Source organism: Vollenhovia emeryi, unplaced genomic scaffold, assembly GCF_000949405.1.
Source record: "Vollenhovia emeryi isolate VEMERY1.0 unplaced genomic scaffold, V.emery_V1.0 DF939152.1, whole genome shotgun sequence".
Classification (NCBI taxonomy): Eukaryota; Metazoa; Arthropoda; class Insecta; order Hymenoptera; family Formicidae; genus Vollenhovia; species Vollenhovia emeryi.
In genome coordinates, this window is record NW_011967214.1 from 1,429,142 (window position 1) to 1,453,874 (window position 24,733).

Genomic DNA, 24,733 nt, shown 5'->3' on the forward strand with positions numbered 1-24,733 from the left:
TGATTGCTAATTATCGTGAGGAGAATGAGATAAGCGGAGTACCGGCCGGCGAAAAAAAGGGAGTTAAAACGTTGCGCGATCTCGTGACCGCGAACGCGTATTCGACGTAGCCGGTACCGTGCGATTAGCACGATATCATTACAGTTAATTTCCCTAAACCCGGCACTTTCCGTCGTGCTGCACTTTGCCGCAGCGTATTTGCCAGCAATTAGCGACCATCGCAGAAGGACTCAAGAACGACCGCTAAATCACATGAAAAACGCACTGTAAAGAAATAAAAACCGCAATAAACGAGAAATAAACAAAAATCCGATCGTTATCAATTGCAAAATTGGTAATAAATACGTTATAGAATCATGGATTGCTTGTTATGTTGCTCGCATCGGGATTTGACTGTGAAAGTCTCTGCTATATATTATATATTTAATCAAAAACAATATCCCACGGAATATTCGAAATAGTAAAACTCGCAAATATTAGAGGAAAGTCCTTCATTGTGAGGTAGGTTTATAATATGAGACAGCAGGTTTTCAACACCCAAATTTAATCGCAAACTTTTTTCGCAGTGATTACACGATCTAACTGAATTTCCAACTAAACAAATTTCGCTCCATGGGCAATAAATTCGTGATGAAATCAACAGATGAGGCCGATTAATTTAACAGAAATCCCCCGCTATATCTTACGAGCTTATAACAGGGGATTTTCCTCTAATCGTCACGATAGACGTGAGAAAACTGCGAGAAGACGTACGTTTTCTGTATTAGAAACACTAAAAATAAAACTATCGGGTATTTGAAAAGACAAATAATGCATAAGTGTAAATTAGATTAAAATTCGATTAGATTTACTTAAAATTTATATATATAATATATATTATATATATATTAGATTAGATTTAATTAACGTTTATAACATTAAAAAATTTAATACCTATTTGAAAACATGTTCTCAGGAATCGCTGCTTCTGTTTACAACAATGTGCACAATCGAGTCAACGTACAATTACGTGGCACGGGGATTACTTCTTTGGCTTCTTCAGGGATTCGAGGCCGCTATCGTATTCGGAGGTGTTGAGCATTCGAACCCTCTTCAGTGAGCCCGTTTTCTGCCCGTTGCCGTCCCGGGTCCTCTGCTTCTTTTGCGGCACCCCGTCAGATCTGGAAGCAAGAGCGGCCGGCGCGCACTTTAATTCTCACATTAGAGGACTAACCCGCAATTTTCGATAATTCGACGTAAACGACATGTGGTGAGGACAGAGCGCGGTAATCGGAAATTGAGGTAAAAAAGAAAAAGAAAAAGAAAAGGCGCGCGCGCATCAAAACGCGACGATACACCCCGCGGACGAACGGAGGTTGGGCTTCCACCAACTGCCGTACCAAATTTCATGTCCGCTACCACTTTTTGTCCACCGCTGCGCGTCACGCACGAAGTGCACGTTATCATGCTCTCTGGTCTGCAATGGCAGCGCCCGTTTAACCGATAATTCATACGTAAGTTCCGCTATTAACTTGGCAGCGATGATCGATAGTTTAACTCTTCAATGGAATTATATGGAAAATTATATAAATAATCATCTTCCAAAATGTGCATTGGATCGTCATATCCATGCAATACGTTTACATAGATATGTATAATTTGTACATGCATATACGAACAATTACATAAAATAACTTGAGCAATTTATCCATGAATTCACGTAAAGCCATTTCCAGAGCGAGATAGGGTAGACCGAGGCAAACCGGATCACGTCAGGATTGAGACTGTATTTGTTACATTCCGACCGAAACTTATTATTCTGGCGCGCGAGTTAAGTCAACGGCACGCGATACTATTTTTCCTACTGGATTGCTTGTGAGAACCAATAAGGATGCAGAGTTTTAAGCCAACGGCGCACGATGCTGTTTTTCCTACTTGACTGCTTACGAGAACCAATAGGGATGCAGAGTTTTAGATCAGGTGACTTGAGGCTAAATCCTGATTGGCTCTCGTAAGCAATCCAGTAGGAAAAATAGTACCGTGTGCCGTTGGCTTTACTTCGTCCTCTCTTCCTCCGCTCCTAAAATAAAAGTCAGTGCGTGCACAGGTTTACAGTTTAGTGTCGTGCATAGAAGAAAACGTGATCCGATTCGCCTCGATCTACCCTACTACTTTTGAAGCGAGTTCTGTAAGTTGAAAATGAAAAATAAATAAATGGAAAACATTGACTGTATTCTACATCTCTAAGGGCCGGTTTTTTCAACTTCTTGGTGAGCATAATTAATAGTTAAATTATACGTTTATCTTTGTCTAATTTAAAGGAAAAACAAAGATATGTATATAGTTAATTTACCAAAGAGTTGGAACAACCGGTTCTAAACCATGGAATGGCATTGATTGTTCGAGTTGTAAGGTATCGATGAAACTCATCGTCGGTCTTACAACGGTCCAGCGGCGGACCGCGAGGAGGACGACGTGAAACCGCATCGGGCACACGCATGCACGCATTCACAAGCGCACTTGGGCCAAGATACGCACACAGACGTGTAGGTAATCGCACCCACAGAGGCGTACACCGTGGTCGTCTCTCGATCCATTGGACCGTCGGCTCAGTGCCCGCCTTTCACCCATTAAAACTGACTCGTTCTCTCCCCGTGCGGAGGGCACCAGTCGGTTGCCCAGTCGTGCTCACCCAAAGCACGCCCATTCAAATCGCATTAAACACGTTAATGCGTAATGCCGGTCTCCCGGGGGAAAAAGATTCGCCGCGCGTAACGCGAAAAAAAGGCCAGATAGAGGAGACGGTGCGTAGAACGAAAGGGAGAAAGAAAGAGGGAGGGACGGAGAGCGCGAATATGGCAGCGCAGGCAAATGATCGCCGGAGAACACAGGAATTATAAAGCTCGGTAAAAACGCGGGAGGCACTCGCGTGATGTAGACGACGTGATACATGAAGTAGAAGGGACGTCGTGGCGTAGAAATTACGAAGTACAGCGCCCGTGGTGGTTGGACTTGGCTCGTTTGCGGCCGTGAAAAGAAAGAGCAACGGACTAAAGATGTGTGTGCGTGTATCTGTGTGAGTGTATGCGTGTATAAACCGGAGACATGGCAAGCAACAGATGTAAAATACTTTAGCTACGATAAGACTAAGATATTCATGGCCGGTGTAAAACTCAGCGTATTCAGATTAAAAATGGAAATAGAGGAGACTTGTAGGGAGATATATCATTCCACGTTTGTACGGCATTAGGAGCTACGTTCGCTCGGAATGAAAAGCGGAATAATGGAGAATAATGCATGAATGGAAGGCGGGAAGCGTTCGTGTCAAAAAATCGGGGCACGCAAGAGGGCACACGCGAGCGGGGGGAGGAAGAAGTATGCGAGCGGGTAGGTAGGTGACAGCTTCAGGATTTCGAGAACGCGAGCGAGACGGAACGACCGGGGCAAAGAGAGGAGGGAGGCTCGTGCTTGTCCCGTGGTTTCCGTAAATGGCGCAGCCACGACCGGAAGTGGCGGTCGCATCAGTCTGTTTAATAGCCGTATTGTATAATTATGAACAATGGAGAGATAGAGACAGAGAAGGAGAGAGAGAAGCCTGGAGAAGGGCAGAAGCCAGCAGAGTGCCATGTGAAATGCACACCGCATGAAGGTGGAACGTGCGAGGGAGAAAGAGCGAGAACACGAGAATGCGAGCGAGAGAGAGAGAGAGAGGGGGGGAGCAACGAGAGAAGGAATAAGACATAGGTACTCGTGAGCGAGCGAGACGACGCGAGTTAGATGAAGTGAAATGGAGGGAACTCAAGGGGTGGGAGGAAGGGGACCACAGCGTGGATGAGCACGATGAGAGCCGTATGGCTTATGGCTGCCAGCCACCGTAGAACACGTCCGCCCGTTCGTCGTACATGACGGATGACACAGAGCGACAGTTTTGATGCGTCCAACCTCTCCAGGAGCCGCGCACCGAGCCATCCCACGCACATGGCGTGTGCGTGCCACCGCTTGTCCTACGCCCGTACACGCGCGCGCGGGGGTGGACGGCGAGGAAGAGGAGGGCTGGGGATGTGCGTCGCGGTTAACACGCCAAGCCACGCGTGAATCCGTCATTAATACCGTCACTCCGGAGACGATGGGCTTCGCGATCGCGCGGCTGAAACCGCTCAGCTGAGCGGGTCAACAGCCGGACCATTTGTGATGTCCTCTCCCAAAATGGGAGCATATTGTCTACCGCAACTGTGCGTGACGCCAAGTGTGCGCTTCCGAGGTTCCGCCGTACGTGACGGCCGCGATACGAATAAACGGGACTAAAAAAATGTGTCGATCGTGGGGCAAAGAGACGTTGCGCTGCTCTAACGAATCGCAGATCCGAGCTCGAATTCAACAGAAAATTGGTTTTTGTTCGATCGCCCCTCGGAAGGCGACGGCAAACCACCGAGAGTATCTTATACCACGAGCACCCCTCTGTGTAGAGCCGTTCGGAAATGCTGTTAAATTCTAGGTTTCATACGTCTGACACACCAACATGTGTAGGGCCAGTTTCACAAACCTCGGTTAACCTCGGTTAACCGCTAACCGAATTGATTCTGCCTCTTCTTAGATAACAAGATAGAAAAAGATAAGGAGTTGACTGAACTCCGGTTAACAGTTAACCGACGTTTGTGAAATTGGCTCGTAGAGGAGTCACGATGCTCATAGCGAATTCGGTTGCTTGCGCTAGTGCGCACTGAGTGCAGACTCGTTCATAGTCGTTTAAATGCACGTTCAAAAACTACCCTGTCAAAAAATGATCCGTACGAATGCTGTATAGATCATTTTACTGGCTAAGTATTTCAATAGGTATTTAAGATAATCCTTAAATATAAGAACTGACTAAACAAGCATTGAGCGCGCACTAGTACAAGCAACCAAATTCGCTCAGGTGTAAGCGGTGCGACCAAGAAGATTAATTCGGGCGAAATACAGTCATGCTTCGCGAAGTACGTTCACGCCTCGCAAATTAGGAAGGCAAAAGAAGAAGTTCTTATACTTACGGCATGTTTGACAGACGGTTATTGTGCCTGGGCCTCGTAATCTCTTCCTCGCGTAGCTTCTTACCGAACCTGCCGATCTGTTGCGGTGGATCCCTCAGCGCGAAACTCTTGGCATAGTGACCCAAATGAAGATCCTTTCGATTGAATACCTCGTGCATGTCGCGCGGATAACTCGAATAGAAACGCACCCAGGAGACGTAGGCTACGAGCAGACAACGATTCTTATGTAAAGCAAAACAATTATCCTTCCACCCACTCGTTGTTCCCGTTGCAGATATGTGCGCCAGATTATTCGCAGCCATGTTAGGCGCGATGGAAAAATGTACCGGCGTAATTATCCTCGTGATGCGCGATAATTGCGCTCGGAGGAATAAATACGTATTTCAAATTAATCGCGATTTCGATACTGTCATAATGAATCGTTATGCGTTTGCAACTGATAGCAAGACACGAATCTCGTGTAGTCGGGCCAGAACGCGGGCCTAAAATGTGAATTAAATCGAGAGAGGTGCCGCGTCAAGTACACTTATCTCGTCTACGTTTAAGAGGTCACGTGCAACACCCGGATGTAATGATCAGTTACATGTAGTGCGCCCTTATTAATCGCAGTTCCATTAGGTGTTTCCACGGGGGTTGGGGAATCGCCGCGCGATTCCGTGGGGTGTGCTGCGCGCGCCCCGTGGCGGGCTATTAAGGGGCATTAACAGCGAGGAGGAGGTAGTCGAGTCAAGTGCCGCAGCTAATAGTCACCCTCGCGTCCCTTCTTAACGTCTCTTGCTTGTGCGCACGGGTGAGAAACCCGGGGGACCTCTGGTCCTGAGAGAACTCGACATGTGCACACCGTTGTGCGTTCCGTGCGAAAAATCTCTCGCAATCAGGCCCGATAGAGCGGGATGAATTTGGCTTCCGGTTGCTCATTCCGGGCGTACGCATCGCTTACACTTCTATATTCCAGCGGCGAGGAACACCTCGCGTAAGATGATGGTTCGTGGCAATGGAACAAGGTGCGAAACAAGAAGCACCTCGCATCGTTCAATTATTAATAAACTTTCTCGAATAAACTAAATGCAGTTTGAACGCTATTGTATTCCTTTATCTAGATGCGGCATCTATTTCTCTCGAGGCATAATGAATTTATATACGACCGAATGGATTTAGTTACACGTTCCGCTTGAATCCTTTCCAAGTGCCTCTAATTTTCATAATTCTTTCGCGGCCGGACTTTACGAGCGTTTTCCGTCCTGATTTCCGTCTGCTACCAATCTCGGCTCCTCCCTTCCGCGCATAAGAAACGCTGCTAGAGTCTTTCTTGCGGCTTGGTGTCAGCGTTGAAAAGGGAGAAATGTTTTTCTCCATTTAGCACATAAATCACACGTGGGGGCGGTGTCTAACTGAGAAGCCGGAGCGGCGGGAAGAACGCGGGGAGGGGGTGCAAGAGTGGGGTAGCATTGTTCCTAAGTGATGTAACTGCGTCTTATTGTATTTGTATCCTGTATCGTATTGTTAAGAGTCTCTCGCCACAAAGCGTAAGTGGTTTTGGCGGAAGTCACATTCAGTGGTTGGATTGTGTCGGCCACCCTCTGTGAAAGGCGCGCGAACGATATACACCGAGTTCAATATAACTCGCGACGAGTTGCGTGTGCAAGATCAGTTCAGTGTTACGATTATGACAATGATCAACAAAATATTAGCTTTTTTTTTAGTCGGATGCTCTTTTGAAAACTCGACTACAAGCCGATAAAAAACAATACGGAATGCAGGTGAATTCATAGCAATCTTAAATTCGCACGAATGCGTGCGATTGTCGCAATCTACGTATCTTTATTTTTACAAATTTAAGTCGGTTTATAATTGAACGGAATAGGTTGCACCAGGTGGTCCGATTATTACTTATTGTGCTAATATTAAAAAGAATATTTACGGAGAATTATGACGAATGGAATATAGCGACCGACACGGGGCTCAAATCGTATATATGGGATAGGAGTGAGGGATGAATCCCTCAGGTTAGTGGCGAGGGTCGCAGCCGGGGGTAGTTCTATAGAGCTGTACTTACTATTGAAGGCTGTTCGGCTCTATTGGGGTGATAATGTTACGAATTAGCGAGATTTCCACTTCTCCGCTCGTCGACCGGTCTCCGCATCAGTTGCGAATTAAATAAATTTCGGAATTGTCGCGAACGTGTCCACGTGCCGCGCGCTATTTTTCCCATTGTTGCGCCTCTGTACGAACGTTTTTACGATCCTAATTCCAGCACTATGCCTTGTATTATGCTCGATATACGACACTATCCGATTTAAGTACGGCTAATTTTCTTAATGTAAAGTATAAAATAGCTGACACCAGACGCACGATTGCCCAAAATCGCGATGAAACTGCAAAGCGAGTAAAAAAAAATTGGAATATCTGAGAACAAGTTTTATCATAACACAATTAGATAATTATCTAATCAATTTCACGCAACTCGAATGTTACTATCTTATCTGACAATATTTCGCGGTAAAAACGTGATCGCCCTCACATTTCTCTTTATCTCCCGAGAAATTTTCCGAAATATTTTCAATTATTTTCGTCGAGATAGGAGCATATTAGAACAAACGAATGACTGACGGCAAACGGTCTCCGTAGATATATCGAGAGATGTTAACTAATTTGTTATCCACTTCCTGCTTTCCTCTCATTCGCTCCCTCGGTTTCCATGCGAAAAGTGCAATGCCGGGGTCACGAACGGCGGCAGCAATTAATCTATCAATCACTCGGTACGTGCGGAGGAACGGTCAAGTGGTTAGCTGTGTAACGTCACTCAAATCTGGGGCGGCTAAGCGCTCAAAAACCGTGGCTAACCTTCGTGTAAAGCCCCGGCTGATGCGGGACAATTTCGAAGCTCGAAAACCTCTTAAAAAGATTAATGGTTCCGAATTTCCTTTTTGGAAATGCTCGTTCGCGCGGTTATGGCAATCGACGACGCAACACCGGTCGTTAATGCACTTTCGCGAAAGTAATTCTCGTGAGATACGCAACATATTGTCGCGTCCCAGTAAGAGAGAAATCTCTCTAAAGCTCTTCAAGTTTGATAAGAAAACATTTAGAAATGCGTACACACATTTATGAGCGACAAAGTTGTCGGTGGCTTTGAATAAAGTAATCGGGCGATGATTTAAGAAAGCAACAAGTTAACCGACATTTACATGGAAAAGCAAATAGATTTTAGCGCGGGGGAAAAAAACGTGAACGTGAAGAGGGCTAATGTCTTCACTTGACGAGTATTAGACCGGGTATAATGGATTTATTATTGCAGCAAATAAATTCTCCTCCATAACGACCCTAATAGAGTAACCATGGCATAGCAAACAGGATCATCCCTCCTCGTCCGTAGACTATGTAAATATCCAAGTGGCGAACGAGGCAAATGTGAAGGGAGAGACGGAATAAGAGCCCCATAACGTGTACGCGTAGGGGTTGCTTTATATGCGAGTGGGGTGCTCGTTGGAATTGGCTTAGTCTACCCTGAAAGTCAGCTCGCTTTCGTTACAATCCAACTGCGTCAAAGTAGATGTTCACTCATCCTTCGCAACTTCTCATCAACACTTTGCCGACGCTCACGAAAGCAAAGATTTAAGCTTTTATTGCACGCGCACCTCTTAAAACATACACGCGAATATATATGCTAATAACTGGGAAAGGGTTACGCAATTATTTATATAGCGGCAATTTACTATGCTGATAGTTTGCCTTATCGAGCCACTTTAACTTCAGCCTATATCAAATCCGTAAACGTTATATCCGATTCAAGGTATTGATAACGTTTAAGGCCTGATTTGACCAAACGTCGCTTAACTTTAATCTTAGTTTAATTCATGCTTGTTTCTAGATTAACAGAAAGAAACAAAGAACAAATTAAGCTAAGCTTAAAGTTAGACAACCAGGCCTAAGGGCCAGTTTCACCAAAGGTTAACTGATTTTTCGCCCGTTCTTAGATAATAAGTCAGAAAAAGATAGGGAGTCGACTGAACTCCGATTAACCAAACGTTTGTGAAACTGGCCCTGTTTATGACAAAACAAGAGCATACACGCTTTATTACGTAGCGCGAGTCGCAAAATATTACACTCACCTTTACACGCTTTCGCGCGAAGTTGTCGATTCTCCAATACTAATTCTTCGAAGTCATTTTGGAGAGCGACAGCCGCTGCATGCACGGAGCCGTGCCTGGAGAAGGGCCCCAGTAGCTTGTCCAGGACATCGTTCATGTCCTGCTGCCTGATTCTGATGCGCCTCGACTCGAGCATCCGCACGAACTCGACTTCCGCGGGCGTCAGGAAGATCGCCGCCACGCCGGAGCAACCTGCGCGCGCGGTTCTGCCGATTCGATGAACGTAATCCCTAGCCGAAATCGGACCGGTATACTGAACGACGCAATCTACCTTCGGCATATCCAGTCCTCGAGCTGCGACGTCCTGGATAATTGCAAGGAAGAAAATGTCTTCTTACGCATCCTAACCGACAAATTGCACGTCGAATGACCGCTAGAGAGCTTTCGTTGAACGTAAGAACAAAAAGGGCCAGTGTCCACGATGCTAGATCTTGGTCCAAGTTCTAGTTCCGAGAAATGTGTAGCCAATCAACTCGCAGCTATTCCATAAAAGCTGCAAGTTGATTGGCTACACATATCTCGGAACTAGAACTTGAACCAAGCATCGTGGACACAGGCCTTAAGAACAAAGCCGTCTAAACCCACTGCTGTAAAACCGTCAATCAGAAATTACGTCGGGCGAAGTGCACGGAGAGAACTTTTTCTCAAAGTTCTTCTACATTTTATTAGTAAAACGTATGGTGAAATTTACAAAAACTCTCATAAAATTCCTCGAAATGCCATGTTGTCTCACGATCACATGATTTTCAAGGCAAAGAGTGAGAACAAGTGTCCATAGGCAAATGGGGCCGATCTTGTTCTCACCCTTTTAAGAGAAAATCCTCTCAGTGTACAGAAAAAAAAAGTAGCTTCGGATCTTTACCAGATCGAGACACAGAGCATTTGGATATTGAACAATTCGGGCAAGAATCGGAACCTCGTCATTCCACCGCAATTTGTTCGGAACAATGTCCTCGGTAGTTATCGCGCGCCAACCCCGCCGGAGAGGTGGCTCGTTCCACGAACAAGAGCGAGCAACGGCGAGTCTGCGACCTGCTGGTACAAATGTCTTACAAACCGCGGCGATTTCTCGTTTTGTGGCGACGTGAATGCGCGCGGCTGGCAGCGGGCGCCCGCTGCGAGACCCCAACGGCGAACGTTTGTGCACGGCCCTGATTTCCTACGTTCGGCCGGCCGATGATTTACCGCGGCGAGAGCCTCACCGGGTCTCTCCGCTTGACGGGCCCCGGGGACTAATCCCAGACCACCAGTGGGGGGCGTCGCGGCACCCCGGAATTCTTTCGCGGCACGATACGGACGTGTATCCGTGTATTCTTATTACGTCTTTTCCTGCTATTAATTCAACATACGTCGACGACGGCGCGATCCGGGCGCCAGCGTGAAGGAATACGAGAGAGGGAAACCCCCCCGACCAATCGAAATAAATGTCGAGCGGGCCGAATCTCCTCGAGCTCGCCCCGTGATTCCGTGATTCCGTTACATCTTGTCGCTCGATAAACATCGATAAAGCGATTTCTAGCTATTTATTTCGTGCAATTAAGAATATTAATGGGAGCAAAACGGCCGAACGGAAGGAGAAGTCGGTGCCTGCGGCATGGAACTTTAATGTAACTTGATGTTCACGAGGCTAAAAAGAGCCTTACAGAAACACACGTCAGTGACTTGCATAACTTTCACGAATAGTCCCATAATGTTTATCATGTAGAAAATGAAAAATTCAAGTAAATTAAACGCTTTTAACGTTAATTAACGTAAAACTTATCGCGATTTCAATTGACATTTATTGACTTAAGAGGCGTGCGAATCGCTTTGAATCGAATCGAATCGAATCACTGAAGGTTCGATTCGATTTCGAATCGGTCACTTTTTTCCTCCAATAATGTAATAATTTTTGTATAATAATAAAATCATTTTTTAAATAAACAATGTCATTGAAAAAATGATCAAGCTTATGCTTTTATTTTCAAATCAACATACAATGAGCCTGTGGAAAGATTGATTCAAGTTTGACATGAAAAGATTCGACTCGATTCGACCACACAAAAGCCCGAGTCGCATCAAGTTTATGCTTGGTACTACTTTGATACTTTTAAGGGTAATTTACACCTACCTAACTGATCTATACACCTACATAGACCAGCAATAACCTACTTTGATGACATTATATTTTTTACTCCTCCTTTGAAACTTCCACAAAAATTTAAAGAATTATTTAACGCTAGTAACTAATTAACTAATGTAGGAAATCGCTTGACAACGCTTGGCTGGCAAATTCTAATTAAAGAAATTTAGTGCGAAAAATACCTCAGCTAGGGTTTGAACCTGGACCTCCCTACACTCTAGGCGAGCGTCTAAAAAAGGACTTACTTTAATGCCAAATTGGCGAAAGTAGAAATTTCCGACACTATCAGCTTTAAAGTAGAAGTAAATTTTGTACTTGCAGTTCGACCTCTTTTACTGTCTTAGGTCCTACTGTATAATAGAATTAAAGTATAGGGCCAAAATTTCGACTCGGGGAGCCTGTGGAAAGACTGATTCAAATTCGAACATGAAAAGATTCAATTCGACCGCACAAAGGTGTGACTCGCACGTTTCTAGCACTTAACTTTGCCAAAGAACATTTCCCGAAAGTTTAACGCGAGCCTGTAATCGCCTGCAATCGGCGCTCGCGATTCGGAGCAAGTGCGCCTGGCAGGTTGAAACGATACGAGGCACGATACCTGCCACCGATCTTAACGCACGTAAGGAGAGCGGCGCGCCGAAGAGCGATCGACGGCGGCGATTAAGACAAACGATCGTTTAAGAGAGGGACCGGGGCTCGCGGGCCGCGGGATCGAGAACGGATCGCCCGCTCAAAACATCTCACTCGGGCCATAGATCACATCGTGGATCCGGATCCACCACCGCTGAGAGCCGCGGAGCATTCCGGCCGCGGGTGCCCTCGTGGCTTCTCAACGTGGAAATTAATAACGCGCCCGTAAAACCTACGTGGTAGCGAAACGCCGCGGAACGTGGGCGGCTGCCATCGCGCATTCCGCGGATCAACATTAAGGAGTTAAATATGCCCGACGTCTCTCTAAGTACACTGTAAATTATTCCGCCTTCTTCGTTCTTCCTCTCGCGCCCGCACCGACGTCTGCAACGTAACGTCGATACGTTCGCGCGACCGGGATTCATCGGTTTAATAACAGCGGGCAAATGCGTAGGCGTGTTTTTAGCAGCGTGATAATTCACGTATGTTTAATAATACGTTTGGATCTTGATTAACCCACCTGCTTTTTTAGATAATTAAAGGAAGGACCCCTGTTATGAGATAGGCTTCTAATATGAGACAGGTTTTTAACATTCAAATTCAGTCACAATGTTTTTTTCGCGGCGATTACACAATCTAACAAGGAATTTTCCGCTAAATAGATCTCACTCCAAGGGCGATAAATTCATGGTGGAACCAACAGACGATGCCTATTAATTTAGTAGAAACCCCGCTGTCTCGTATTAGAAACCTGTCTCATAATAGGGGACTTTCATCTAAGTATTTCAAATCAACGAGGCAAATTTGAAATCAATTAAACTCGGCTTTCCCGAATTTTGATATTGAAAAATGGATATCGCAGGATTAACGAGCAAGCAATGAGATCTGAAGATAAACGGGCATTCTTTATAATAAAGGATCACGTATTGAAGATTATTTAATCCACATTAGCACAACATGCAGTTGCAAAAGTCACGTAAAAAGTAAATAAAATAGATAATAACATTGAAAAATGAACAAAATGTAATGTAATAAGCATTAACGTTTGTATCGCCGTGAAATGTTGCGAGATTTTAAGCATTGTTCGTGCTTCTAAAGAAATACAAAATATATTTGATCGTAACTTTAGTCTTGCCACTTGTTAATTGCCTCGCTTCATCGCAGCAAATATTATTATATTCGCGCTGTATTTCTTTATGTGAAGTTTGTTTGGCCGGAGAAATTATGACGTAATTATGCGAAATCCGGGAATAAATAAAATTGCCGGGAAAGAAAGCTATAAAGTCTGACGAACGAATGTTCGTTACATTCAGAATTAAATTTTGTAGATTCCGATCGTGCTGTTCTTCTTTGCGGGGCGACTCGTGACACGGGTTTGAGGCACAATTTGAAAGAACAGGTCGTCAATTAATCGCAATGTATGGGGCCTAACGAGGACCCGTGGTGAGAATTTTCGAATCGGACGTCGACTCTACGAAAGAGAGAGGGAGAGAGAGAGAGAGAGATCGCCTGATGAAAAAGAATTAATTTCCGCGATAAGTTGTCATCCGTTTGCGTGACGCCGATCGTGAAGTTCACAATTCGCAAATCCTGCCGCGATTTCGCATGTCCTTTTTCTCCCTTTCGCGCGCGCGTTCTTCCGATATCCGCGATACCCCGGACACGTGAGAGCGCCATAACAGTATTTCAACGGCAAAAATCTAAATCTCGATGAAGAAGCGAGACTCGCCGTCGTTTTATTTTCGACGGTCCCCCCTCCCCTTCGCGTCTAATGACGAAATCGATCGCTTTCACCGATAATTACGGCAGTCAAAGCAGTCGCCGAGAGTTCAATGCGAAATCAGAAAGTTGCTCTGTTATTCGACGTCGGATTAATTCGGCCGATGTAATACGAATGTAATTAGCGACGGGGGGAAAGAAAGTTATCCGTTACTTCGCAAAACATTATCGCGTCGTGATTAATTGATGCCGCTCGCGGAATGCAATTAGCGAAACAGGTGTCTCTCTGCGGATGTGTCGCCGAATAGGTAAACATGGAAAAAAAGTACCTCACTAACGCAGGTAGATTTCTAGGTGTCGCGACAAAAATTTATCGCTATTTTGTGTATCTGATAGGAAATTGTTTGTAGCTTGCAAAATTCACAGCAGCAGCATTTCAGTAATACCTTATAGAAAGCTTAGGTTTCGTGACTGAATATTAATCATTCACATTGGATAAAAATGAATTTTTGGAGTCAATATTTCGGGTTCATCGCGATAATTCGGATAAAAGAACTTCCCATTGGAGATTTCGATTGATCAGCAGCGCGATTGGTTTCACGAAAGATTGGATGATTATTAATAGAAAAGGATTGTTGTTGCAAACTTCGGGTACCTAAACACTCGCTTCGCGAAGTGAAGAAAGCACGGATACGGGGAACAGACAAATGGTCGTAATTATACTCATTACGAAGGCTTCATGCGCCCGCATAATTTTTAACCGCCGAACGCAGCGTGGGTCCACAGGTATTAAATTCCCTCTCGAAAGAATAAGCCACGAAGTAATTTACAGCTCGGGGAGTGCCGACAGATATCCCCGGCTTTTCTTTCGTTGTTATTCTTTCGCTGCCGTTCTCTCTCAATTTTTCAACGCTTTCGCACACGATCCTACTTTTTACTCATATAATATTTAATCTGTCCAAGTATATTGGCACTCAGGTGAAACATCTTACGGCATGCAATGTTTATTAGAGAGTAAGTTGAGACGTTTAGATATTTATAATGTGCCAAAGAAATAAAGAGGGCTAGCAATTAGCGTACGATTATATTTGTTCGAAGCGCCCAGAGCTATTTTCGATAAAATACACGACTTACCGTGCACAGCAGTACTCCGCTCTTCGCTTGACTGAAAGTTTTGAATACCCCCGTCCTTTCTTTCTGCGTCATATTACCGTGCAATTTAAAGAATTCCACGTCAACCAGCGGATCGGAGTCTTCGTCGTCGTCATCCGCCGGTTTCGTTAAAATAGAGGACAAAATCTCAGTGTAATAATCGACCATGTCTTGCGTGGCCATAAAAATCAATATTTTGTGTTGCCCTGGAGTCTAAAGAAAGAAAAATGTTTACTACGCAAGTCGTAAATCGACGCAGCAACGTATCGTCGCTACAGCGAAGTCAGAGTATTTTTACCTGACATCTCCCGGCGATGTAAGCGCTTAGCGTGACCATCCTTAATTTCGCTGGGGTGACTATGTAACTTTGCATTACACTTTGCGGGACTACCAGGTCTTCGTTGATCTCGCTAGTGTCGCCCCCGCTGGCCGCTAAATTCTCCTTAGCCGCGTCAACGAAGATCGGATTGCGCATCGTGAGACCTGCCAACTTTTCGACGGCTTGTGTCAGAGTCGCGGACAACAAGATTGTCCTCCGACTCGATTGTTTTTCACAATCTCGCTCGACGTTTCCAACACTTTCCACCTTCGAACAAGATTCCCGATTCATGGCGGAATGTCTTTCATCCTCTTTCGTTTTCTCGGATACCGGATCGGTACTAGCGATCCGATCGCCATCGTCGCTATCGCTGTCGTCACTTGAATGATACATTTGTCTCGTTTTACTGCTGCCCGTATTATCTTCTCCCGTTTTCGACTTCGTATTATGTTCCTTTGAAATTCCTTCCATTTCTTTATCCGTGACCGTCTTTTTACTACCCTCCTTAAATATCTTCATAGCGTCGTATCCCGATTCACTATTAGAGCGTGATATTTTCAACGCGCCTACTATCCTAAATTGCATAATACATATTACCAATTAATTTTCTAATCGCTGTAATTATGTTCTTGTTATTGCTGTCTTACTTGCTAACGTGTTAAATAATAATTACGCTAGTCTATACACAACATTTATAACTTGTAATTTTTTAGCAGAATCAAAAACAATAGAGAACCTACCCGGAAATGTCCATTTCGTATCCCATATCAAGCATCCTGTCGGCTTCATCTAACACGAAATATTTAACGTTGTTCAATCTCAGCGCTTTCGTGTGCTTTATATGATCTAACAATCTACCAGGAGTAGATATTAATATATTACATCCCTTTCGTAACCGAGCCTTTTCCGCTTTTCTCTTTTCTCCGCCAAATATGTAGCCCGGCACGATCCAAGTGAAAGGCTAAAATTATTTCAAACGTTACTTTGACGTCTACCAAGTATACTAACGTGCTCGAAATGCATTTGTCTAACTCACTTTAACTAGTTTTACAAAACACTCGTACGTCTGCAGGGCCAATTCTCTCGTCGGGACAACCACGAGGGCCAGTAAGCCGCTGTTCCTATTTAATTTTGGTCTAATTTTGTGCAACAGTTCAACAATGGGTAGAGCGTAGGCTAACGTTTTGCCAGAACCTGTCTGAGATCTTATTAGAACATCCTTATCCGAGAATATCTGAGGGATGGCCTTTTGTTGAACCGTCGTCATTTTAGTTATATTCATATTCTGCTCTAAATTTGATATCTGCGACAAGAGGTGTAAACTGTTACCTAGCTGCAAATGTATTTTTACTGCAAGCGTCAACAACAAAATCTGTACTGACCATAAACGGATGAACATTGAGATCTGCGAAAGTGATCTCCGTGAACACCGGCTCACTTACAGGCCTTACAAATCGCTGGCCTATGGTTGGCACATCGGGATTATTGCCAAATAAAGAGGAGACTTTCCCGCCAGGTCTGTGCGTTAACTTTTGAGTTTTGTCCGATTCCCTATTGCTACCTACAATTCTCTCTTTCCTTTTACTCAAGATATCTGTTCCCTTTGCTTTTTTTAAAACATGCGATTCCTCAGTTGCCACTTGGCCTTTCTCGCTCGATTCGAAGCTATCTGCAGGAATATCATGTTTCCTAGTTGAATTTAGAGTATCCGACTCCTTGTTCAGACTCTTCAATTTACTCGAAAATATATTTGAAAGCGATCTCTTCAATTCACCCTTTGAATTACTTTTCCTTTTCAGTACTTTACCAACGTGTCCTTTTGCTGACTTACCGAAAGACACAGTCTTATTTGTAGAAACGAAGTTTTCGGCAGGTGGAATCTGACTGGACTTGAGAACTGGTGACTTATCAGCTATTCTGAACTCTTCGTCGGACTTGGAATTACTTTTATCATCTTTCCGAGTTAAATTTAGAATAACCGACTCATTCTGACTGTTCAACTGACTTGAAAATATTTGGGAAAGTGACTTCTTCGATTCACGGTTTGAATCATCTCTCTTTTTCGCAAACAGCACCTTACCAACGTGCTCTTTCGTGGCCTTCACGAAGGACACGGCTGATTCGTTCGTGGAGTCGGGATGACACGAGGGGATCTTATTAGATTCCACATGCCGTTTGTCCGTCGTGTCAGACTGTGCAACTTTTCCTGATGCAGCGGCTCTCGCTGCTACGCCTTTACCCTGAGATGGCTGCACGTCTGGGACAACAGAGCGTGCTTCTCTGAACCTCTTGGCAAAGATAGCCGATAATGACCGCTGTTTAATTCTTTTCGTGCACCCCGTCCCTCGCGTACTCGCGTTTCTCTGCGATTCCTTGTTACCGTGTGCTGCATCCTTGCGGAACGATTGATTCTTCAATCTTTTAATCGACGTTTCGGAGGACTGTGTTCTGCTCAATGTGTTCTAAGCACAAACATTTATCTTGCGTTATTCGTCGGGCTCTCGCTTGTTCCCGTTCAGTCGCAGTACGCAACTGCACAACATTTCTGCAAATGTTCTTTTGCACACACGCCCGCGTGTTTGCAGATTTCTCCTAACCTAATCTAACCTAACCAAGCACCTACCTTCCTCGTCGCGACAGCTGGGCCCGCCGTGACGTTCAAACAGATGTCCATGCCTTGAATTGTCATCGATGCGCTCGTTTACCACAGGTCGCCTTTCCTTCTTACGTATAGGACGCGCGGAGAAATGATATACGCGTGAGACCGTGGAGCAACGTTTACGAGAGCACACGCCGAACACGTTGTCGGACATGCGGCAGCGGCGAGCTGCGCGAGCGTTGGCGCTTGGCGCATGCGCGTATCTCGGAGAGAGCCTCTTGCCCGAGTCTAGTGTTTCTACGGAAAAATATATTTCTTTGTTCAAATTAATGTTAATTGTGCACGATGCTATATTAATATGCAACTGATATACAACGATATAACGTGCAGACGTTATATATAACATTATATGTATAATACTTTTTACATAAGTTTTTAATAGAAATAAAAAAGTTAATATACAATAATGTACGTAATATGCAATAAACACACATATATACATATATGTGTTTATGAAACTTTTCTATTTCTATGTAATAGGTACACATACGTATATGTACAATTTTATTGTATAGTTACACGTATAATATATAGGGTGTCCCATTTTAACTTGGAAAGTAAAATATCTGAAAACCGAAGCCCAGCAGACAAAAATGTTTCAGACAAAAGTTGTATGGTTTCGAGGGGAGTATAAGATGGTACCACTGGTTTGACCTTGAAGAGTTATTTGAAGGTCACGTGAGGATCACCTCCAAGTTTTTAAATGGAACCCCCTATTGTTTATTGTACTATCTTATTTTACAAATTAATATGAATAACTTTTGTCCGAAACATTTTTTGATTTGCCTAATACTTTTTGAGATATTCAAAAGAAAATTTTATAACTTTTTCAATGTCTGGTTTATGATATTTCGATAACTGTTTGTCGGAGGGTAAAGTAATACAGGACTTTTTGACTCGATTTGATCTCAGGAATATGCTGTTGCAATAGTGCTTCAATTATTAAAGATTTTTGTGTATTGTATACACAAAATTTGCACACACAAAAATTAGAAATCTACCTCATAATAGAGGACTTTTCTCTATATTTCTCGAACAGTAAAGTTTATTACTTAGAATTAAATTAAGCGACATATACCCAGTGAGAAATGATTCGTCGAGACGATGTCGAATCGACGTCAACACCGTCAAACTGACGTCGATTCGGCATCAAGTCGAAGGTGTCGATGCCGATACGGCATCGTTTCGACATCAATCGACGAGTCACTTCTCGCTGGGTTATTGCTCGCCGAATCTTAAGCTTGCACGTATTCTGAGAAGAAAAATCTCGCAATTCAATGTTTCTCGTGCACGTTCGTGTATACATAATTTTTGCACTGCAAGTCAAAACGATTAATTATAAGATTTAGCTTTTACGACTGAAAATTAGCGCGCGCACAGAACACGCGCAAGCGGGACCTTTGTGTAAAATCAGTATTTTAATAAACGCGACTTTCTCCTGATAAGTCGAAACGCCCCCGTTGAGAGGCGCGATAAAAACGCTGACGTGTTTGATTATCGTGATTACAACGGTGTATCATTGGCGCGTCTTTTCGGCGTCCGGAACAGCTAAGGCAACATTGTCGCCGTGACGGTCGCGCAATACGGAACGATTATGTCCGTGACGCCCGTCGAAGCCGGCACTCACACGCCGTCCGTCACAATCGTCACGTTATTCGACGGACGGAACGGGCGTTAATTATTCGTTAACACGTACGGCCGATTGTTGCCGGGATCTCGCTCGCGCGGTACAACGTTTGCGCGAGATTAATTTCGGAGATTGTCGCTCTAAACGTGTGTGTTTACCTCCGTCCATGTGTGTTTACACTTTTCACAACGTATCGTGCAAGCGCTGTGTGTCTGCTCGAGGTAACACGAAAAGCGGTACGCCGGTGGGATCGGGCATTTTGTGTACGTGAGACGGTGCGATCGGACGAAAAGACGTTTCCAATCATGGAGAGCCGTGGTTTCTGCTGCGTCGGCGTGTCGTTCGCGGCGAGAATAATCGGGGCGTACACGATGGTAAGTGGTGTCTACTTAAAACTCGTGCGTTTGTTGAAAATCAATCTCCCGTCTCCGACTCCAGGGCTCAACATTTTCCACGTATACTCGCGGGCGCGACCCGCTTGCAACGCGCAATTTTCAAATTTCACGCGCGCCCGCCCCGTATTCTTTTCATCACGCCCACGGTTGAATACGGCGCCGTCCGATTCGCGTCTCTGTGTTGCATTGCAGTATCGAACGTAATCGCGTGTCGAACGTACGAGACGTGCCGGGACGAGACGTCGAGAAGCGCCGAGGTCCGTTTATGTTTACAATGACTGCGCGCTGTTATAATTACACATAAGTAGGTTTCCAACGTGGAATACAATGCCTCGTGATCGCCTTTGGCGCGAGCACGCAGAAAAGAAGAATATCTTCCGTTGCAAATGTGTTTAGTTTCAACGTGAAAATCTTGGAATGAGATTGCGTTAAAGGAAGAAAAACTTGAATGAAGCAATTTTATGTAATTTAATCGAGAAGAATATATGCTTATTATTTCAGAATAGTTTTCTTCAATGGAAAACAATGTTCGATGGAAAATAATATATATTTTTAAATGAGTTTATTGTCAAAATAATTATATGTATTCTTCAAGTGACAATTAGAATATTTCAATAAGACTAATATTGTTGGAATATTCACGGAGAGAATTTTCTCTTAAAATTTATCCTGAAAATCGTGTGATCGTAGGACAACATGGCCATTTTGAAGAACTTTATGAGAGCTTTTTGAAATTTTACCATACATTTTACTAGTAAAATATACACTAAGTATAATTGCTAGTGAAATGTATGATAAAATTTCAAAAAACTCTCGTAAAATTCTTCGAGATGCCACAATTACATAATTTTCAGGATAAATTTTAAAAGAAAATTCTCTCCGTGTAAGATTATTAAATGCTTCTAAGAAGATTATAGATCGTTGCATATATAGAAAACAATGAACGCGTTAATTTGAGTTATAAGGGTTGATATGACACTTTTTTCTGTGCACACAGACGATATTTTCGATGGTCAAGGCCTGTCAATAACGTGAGAGTTATTGTTGAATTCAGGATCACAAATCGATTGGTCGCGGATATTTTCTAGGTCATCTTAAGTGTCTGGACGAAATTATTATTTCAACGATACACCGCTTCTTGTATTGTTTTTAATTTAGATGCACTTTGCTTCGTATTAAATCAGTCGTTTGAAAAACCCAAAGAAATATAGTGCGAGACTAATTGATGAATAGTAATTCGAACATCTTTGAAGAAAACCATTTAAAAATATATGTACCGTTTTGAAAATTCACGTCGTCGCTGTATTAACTAATTTTTATATACTTATTCGTGAACTTTATTCTTTTCCAGTCCACTTCGATTCTGCTAATAAACGTGCTGGTGAGCAACTTCTTCTCAAGAAACGGGGATGAGGATTTTTTCGAATCCGTCAAGACTTGGGCCATGCTGGGAGTGAATTGGATACAGGTAATAAGATACACGCAACTGCAGAAAAAAGGTGAGGCTCGATCGCACTTATTGTTAGACGCGCAAATTGCCTCCGCAAACGAACAGTAATAACGTTGTATACATTTCAGCGCAAGCCGCCTTGATATGTTTCCTCATTTACGCCGTCTCGTTTCTGTTGGCAAGCGCGTATCTCACTTTGGGATCGATATCGGTGAGTGTTTTTAAGATATTGTAATTATTTCTTAACAATTTATCTAATTGACTTTAAGTTAAGAACTACTTGACGGATAAAGAAACGATCATAAAAGAAAGAATTGTCGTGAAAAGTTGATCCAGTCGGACAACTCATATACTTAATTGTTCGTCTTTATATCAATTTCGAACTTATCTAAATTATTAAATTGTTAAATGATTTACACTTGTGGATTATTACATTTCGGCAAGTATCGCGAGAATTTTGCGAACCTTCCTTTCTTCGCAAGATATCTGGCAGCAACATGGAGAATTTCTTACACGACACTCTGCTCGCAAGTGCGATTCGCATTATTTTCTTACGGTAAAGGTCGTAGCGACGCCGCCGATCGAATACAAATTCGTCAAGCGTTCTTTATCCGCGAGATGTATTTCGGGCACGTAACAGCCTTGTCTCAACTCGCTAACGACCGCGTAACTTCCGCGTACGTTCACAGAGGAGGCATATGTGCGCCGTGCCTTGGATGTATTTGCAAATGATTAGCGTAATAGATCAGACCGTGGCGCTGTGTAATCATGTAATACACGACCGGCAGACTACTTTATATATCTGGTACACTACGATATGCAGCATCTATTTGAGTAAGTACATCTCTAATCTTTCTTGCGACTCTACGTAAATAATGCATTAAGTTCCAAATACCAATATGTACATCTTGAATTACCTTTGCAAATTCTATACTTGCAATTAAACGCTGTTAACTCGATGTCCTCGAAACAAAAGCCTGATAGAAAATTCGTTTTAAATTATAACATTTATGATCAATATCAAAGCAACTTTATCACAAGAGAAGCAATTAATAAACAGACACTATCAATTTAAAACGTAAAGAGTTTAAAGCGTGATCCGCTTATACCAAGTCCTTCGCAAGGATCGTTTGACTTTCGCAAATATAATTGAAAGGTAAATTGAAGTCCCCAAAATATGGCGCCTTCTAAATAATTACATCTGACAATAATTACAGTTTTGAGCGTGTACTTCTGGGTGGTCGTGGAAGCAGCTCGAACCCGATGGTACGACGAGCAGAACCGAATTGCGAATTGCGAATTGAGCGTGTTGGATGTCGCATCAACGTCCAGTAGCGAAATAAAATCGCCGTCCTTCCTATCACAAAATTTCTCGATGCTCGGATCACCGCGACCGACGACGATTCTACCGAAATAGCAGAGAGTCCATGAAGAACCATGGATAATTCTGAAACTATCCTGTTAGACTTGCCGCCTGAGGCAAATCGTTGCTAGAACGTACAGGCCTGAGGAGGAGATATTTACAGAACAATACGAGAGGAAGACTGAAAGGTTTCTTTCTTAATACTTCGGACGTTATTTGCCATCGTAACTTAAGACTTATGCTCTGTATATAGTATATTTATTTACTAAATATGAACCGACTCATTTTGTTATATAAATATCTACTTATAAACGCCTCTCGTGTTTAGACTGCGCGATGGGAATTTTTCTACGAAACGTATAAGATTATACTGCTTAATTGATATAATTTTTACACATTTATGTAACTTGGCAATTTATCATTGCGCAACATATTTGATCTTGTTAGCAAAGTATAAAGTTCGTTGTGGCACGCGTGCGAAAAAATTTATGGGACAATATTTTAACGACCCGTTGAGTGAAATTAAATTTAAGTTTAATTAAATTTTAATTTAATTAAATATAAAATAAATTTTAAAGAAGACGTGCGGAAACTTTTGTTCCAAAAATACTTGGTTATTTAGCCGAGATTACCGATCACTAATAGATTTATTCGTACGCTACATCGTATTTCTTAAGAATTGAGATGTTAAGCCGGCGGAATATCCATTGATCTTCCTTGCCTAATGGAATATACGCGAGCCACTAAACTTCGCTGCGGTAAATCCCGGTTTCGAAACGGGGAAAATGTATAATAATGCGGAGAGTAACTTCATAAATCAGTCGGGAGATGCGACTAATAGAGTGTATCAAATGCGCCCCCGGCGGAGCGTGCTTGCATAGAAAATATGAGAAATGGCCGCGTTTTACGTCGAAATACTTTTAAACTTCCTGGATTCGAATCGCACGCAAGCATATTCGCTATGCAGGGTCGGCCCTTTTCCGGATAGAGGTCGATTTGTCCGAGAATGGCCACAACTTTTCGCAATACTCTTGAGAACGGTAATCAAGTGTACAATGGATGATAGAGAAAAGCTCTCGATACAATTTATTGGGGATGTTTCGTCGTATCCTATAACATATCTATGTTTGCAACGAGAGATACTCTGATAACATAATGTTGTTTATATGCACTATTATGTTGTGTAAGAAGATAATCTCTTATCTTATTAAATAGCGTGTTTCTTTAAAAGTGAATGTGAGACGATTTATGATTCTGTCTGATATTTGGCTCTTTCTTTTTCATCTCTAAAAACCGCTAAGTATTTAGTTAAATCTTGATAAATTTCAAACATTTATATACGAGTAAAGGTCGACTTCGTTAATATTCACTATTATATTTAGTCGTAAAATGTTAAGAAAGAAAATTTATATATTTTTTTATAGTAATTTGTAATATTATTTCAAAACAAATTTACCAATAAAACTTATGAAACATATAGTCATAAAATGTTGATAAAGAAAATTTCCATTTCACAGTAATTCATAATTTTACTTTCAGGTATTTCTGTTAGAAACAAATTTGTTACTAATAAAACTTATCAATTTTCTATTGCTAAAGAAAGTAAATTAAAGCAAGTAACGTAGCCAATAAATGACGAGGGAAAACAAATGTTCTTGTTAAACGATCTGTTCGATATTTCGTTAAGTTACTTGTCCCCGTGAGGACTGGATTTTTCCGTCGTCGACACGGTCCTGGCGCCGGGGACAGACAGAAAGCGGGTTGCGCGACGTGGTTGGTTGCCGCTGCTTTTAAAAAGAACTGAGCGAGTCAATTTGTAGGCTGTCGCAAACTTTTAAAACACTAGTTGACAGCCGTTCCACCCCCGTCGCGACGCCCGCCCAACCGTCCTGAAAGATTCCCCGTCTCTCTGTCTCTCTCTCTCTCTCTCTCTTTCGCCTCTCTTTCCCTCTTGCTCCTCGACTCGCGTTCCCGATGAAGGACCGGGGCCCACCCCTGCGTGTCGCGGCAGCCGATGGATTGTAAAATAAAACTAACTTGGCTCTTTCGTGGCTCGGGAACGGGAGTACCGGCGAAATCTCATTCCCGTGGATCTCTTTTATTTTCATGTACCCCTTTTTTTTATTCATCCCCCGCGCAA

At 43.1% G+C, this 24,733-nt stretch overlaps 2 protein-coding genes across 5 annotated transcripts; one reads left to right on the top strand and one right to left on the bottom strand.

The window, feature by feature from the left end:
• Nucleotides 1-570: 570 nt before the first annotated feature.
• On the bottom strand, nt 571-17,995 carry LOC105565467 (probable ATP-dependent RNA helicase DDX31). Of its 4 annotated transcripts, none has more exons than XR_001009195.1 (10): nt 17,723-17,995; nt 16,482-17,561; nt 16,136-16,402; nt 15,840-16,060; nt 15,079-15,673; nt 14,763-14,993; nt 9,119-9,461; nt 5,007-5,208; nt 934-1,160; nt 571-737 (listed from the first exon to the last, which is right to left on the bottom strand). XR_001009195.1 is itself a non-coding variant. In XM_012018705.1 (9 exons), the coding sequence occupies exons 1-9, from the start codon at nt 17,786-17,788 to the stop codon at nt 1,022-1,024; spliced, it is 3,144 nt and encodes a 1,047-aa protein (XP_011874095.1). In that variant the 5' UTR covers nt 17,789-17,995; the 3' UTR covers nt 792-1,021. The 4 variants fall into 4 exon arrangements, 1 of the variants encoding a protein (XP_011874095.1); XR_001009193.1 differs by having other exon boundaries at nt 571-772; XR_001009194.1 differs by lacking the exon at nt 571-737 and adding an exon at nt 766-784.
• Nucleotides 17,996-19,328: 1,333 nt separating this feature from the next.
• LOC105565468 lies at nt 19,329-24,069 on the top strand. Its single transcript, XM_012018706.1, has 5 exons — nt 19,329-19,759; nt 21,132-21,279; nt 21,359-21,441; nt 21,920-22,064; nt 22,448-24,069. Exons 1-5 carry the CDS (start codon nt 19,691-19,693, stop codon nt 22,645-22,647), a joined length of 645 nt encoding a protein of 214 aa, XP_011874096.1. The 5' UTR covers nt 19,329-19,690; the 3' UTR covers nt 22,648-24,069.
• Nucleotides 24,070-24,733: the final 664 nt, after the last annotated feature.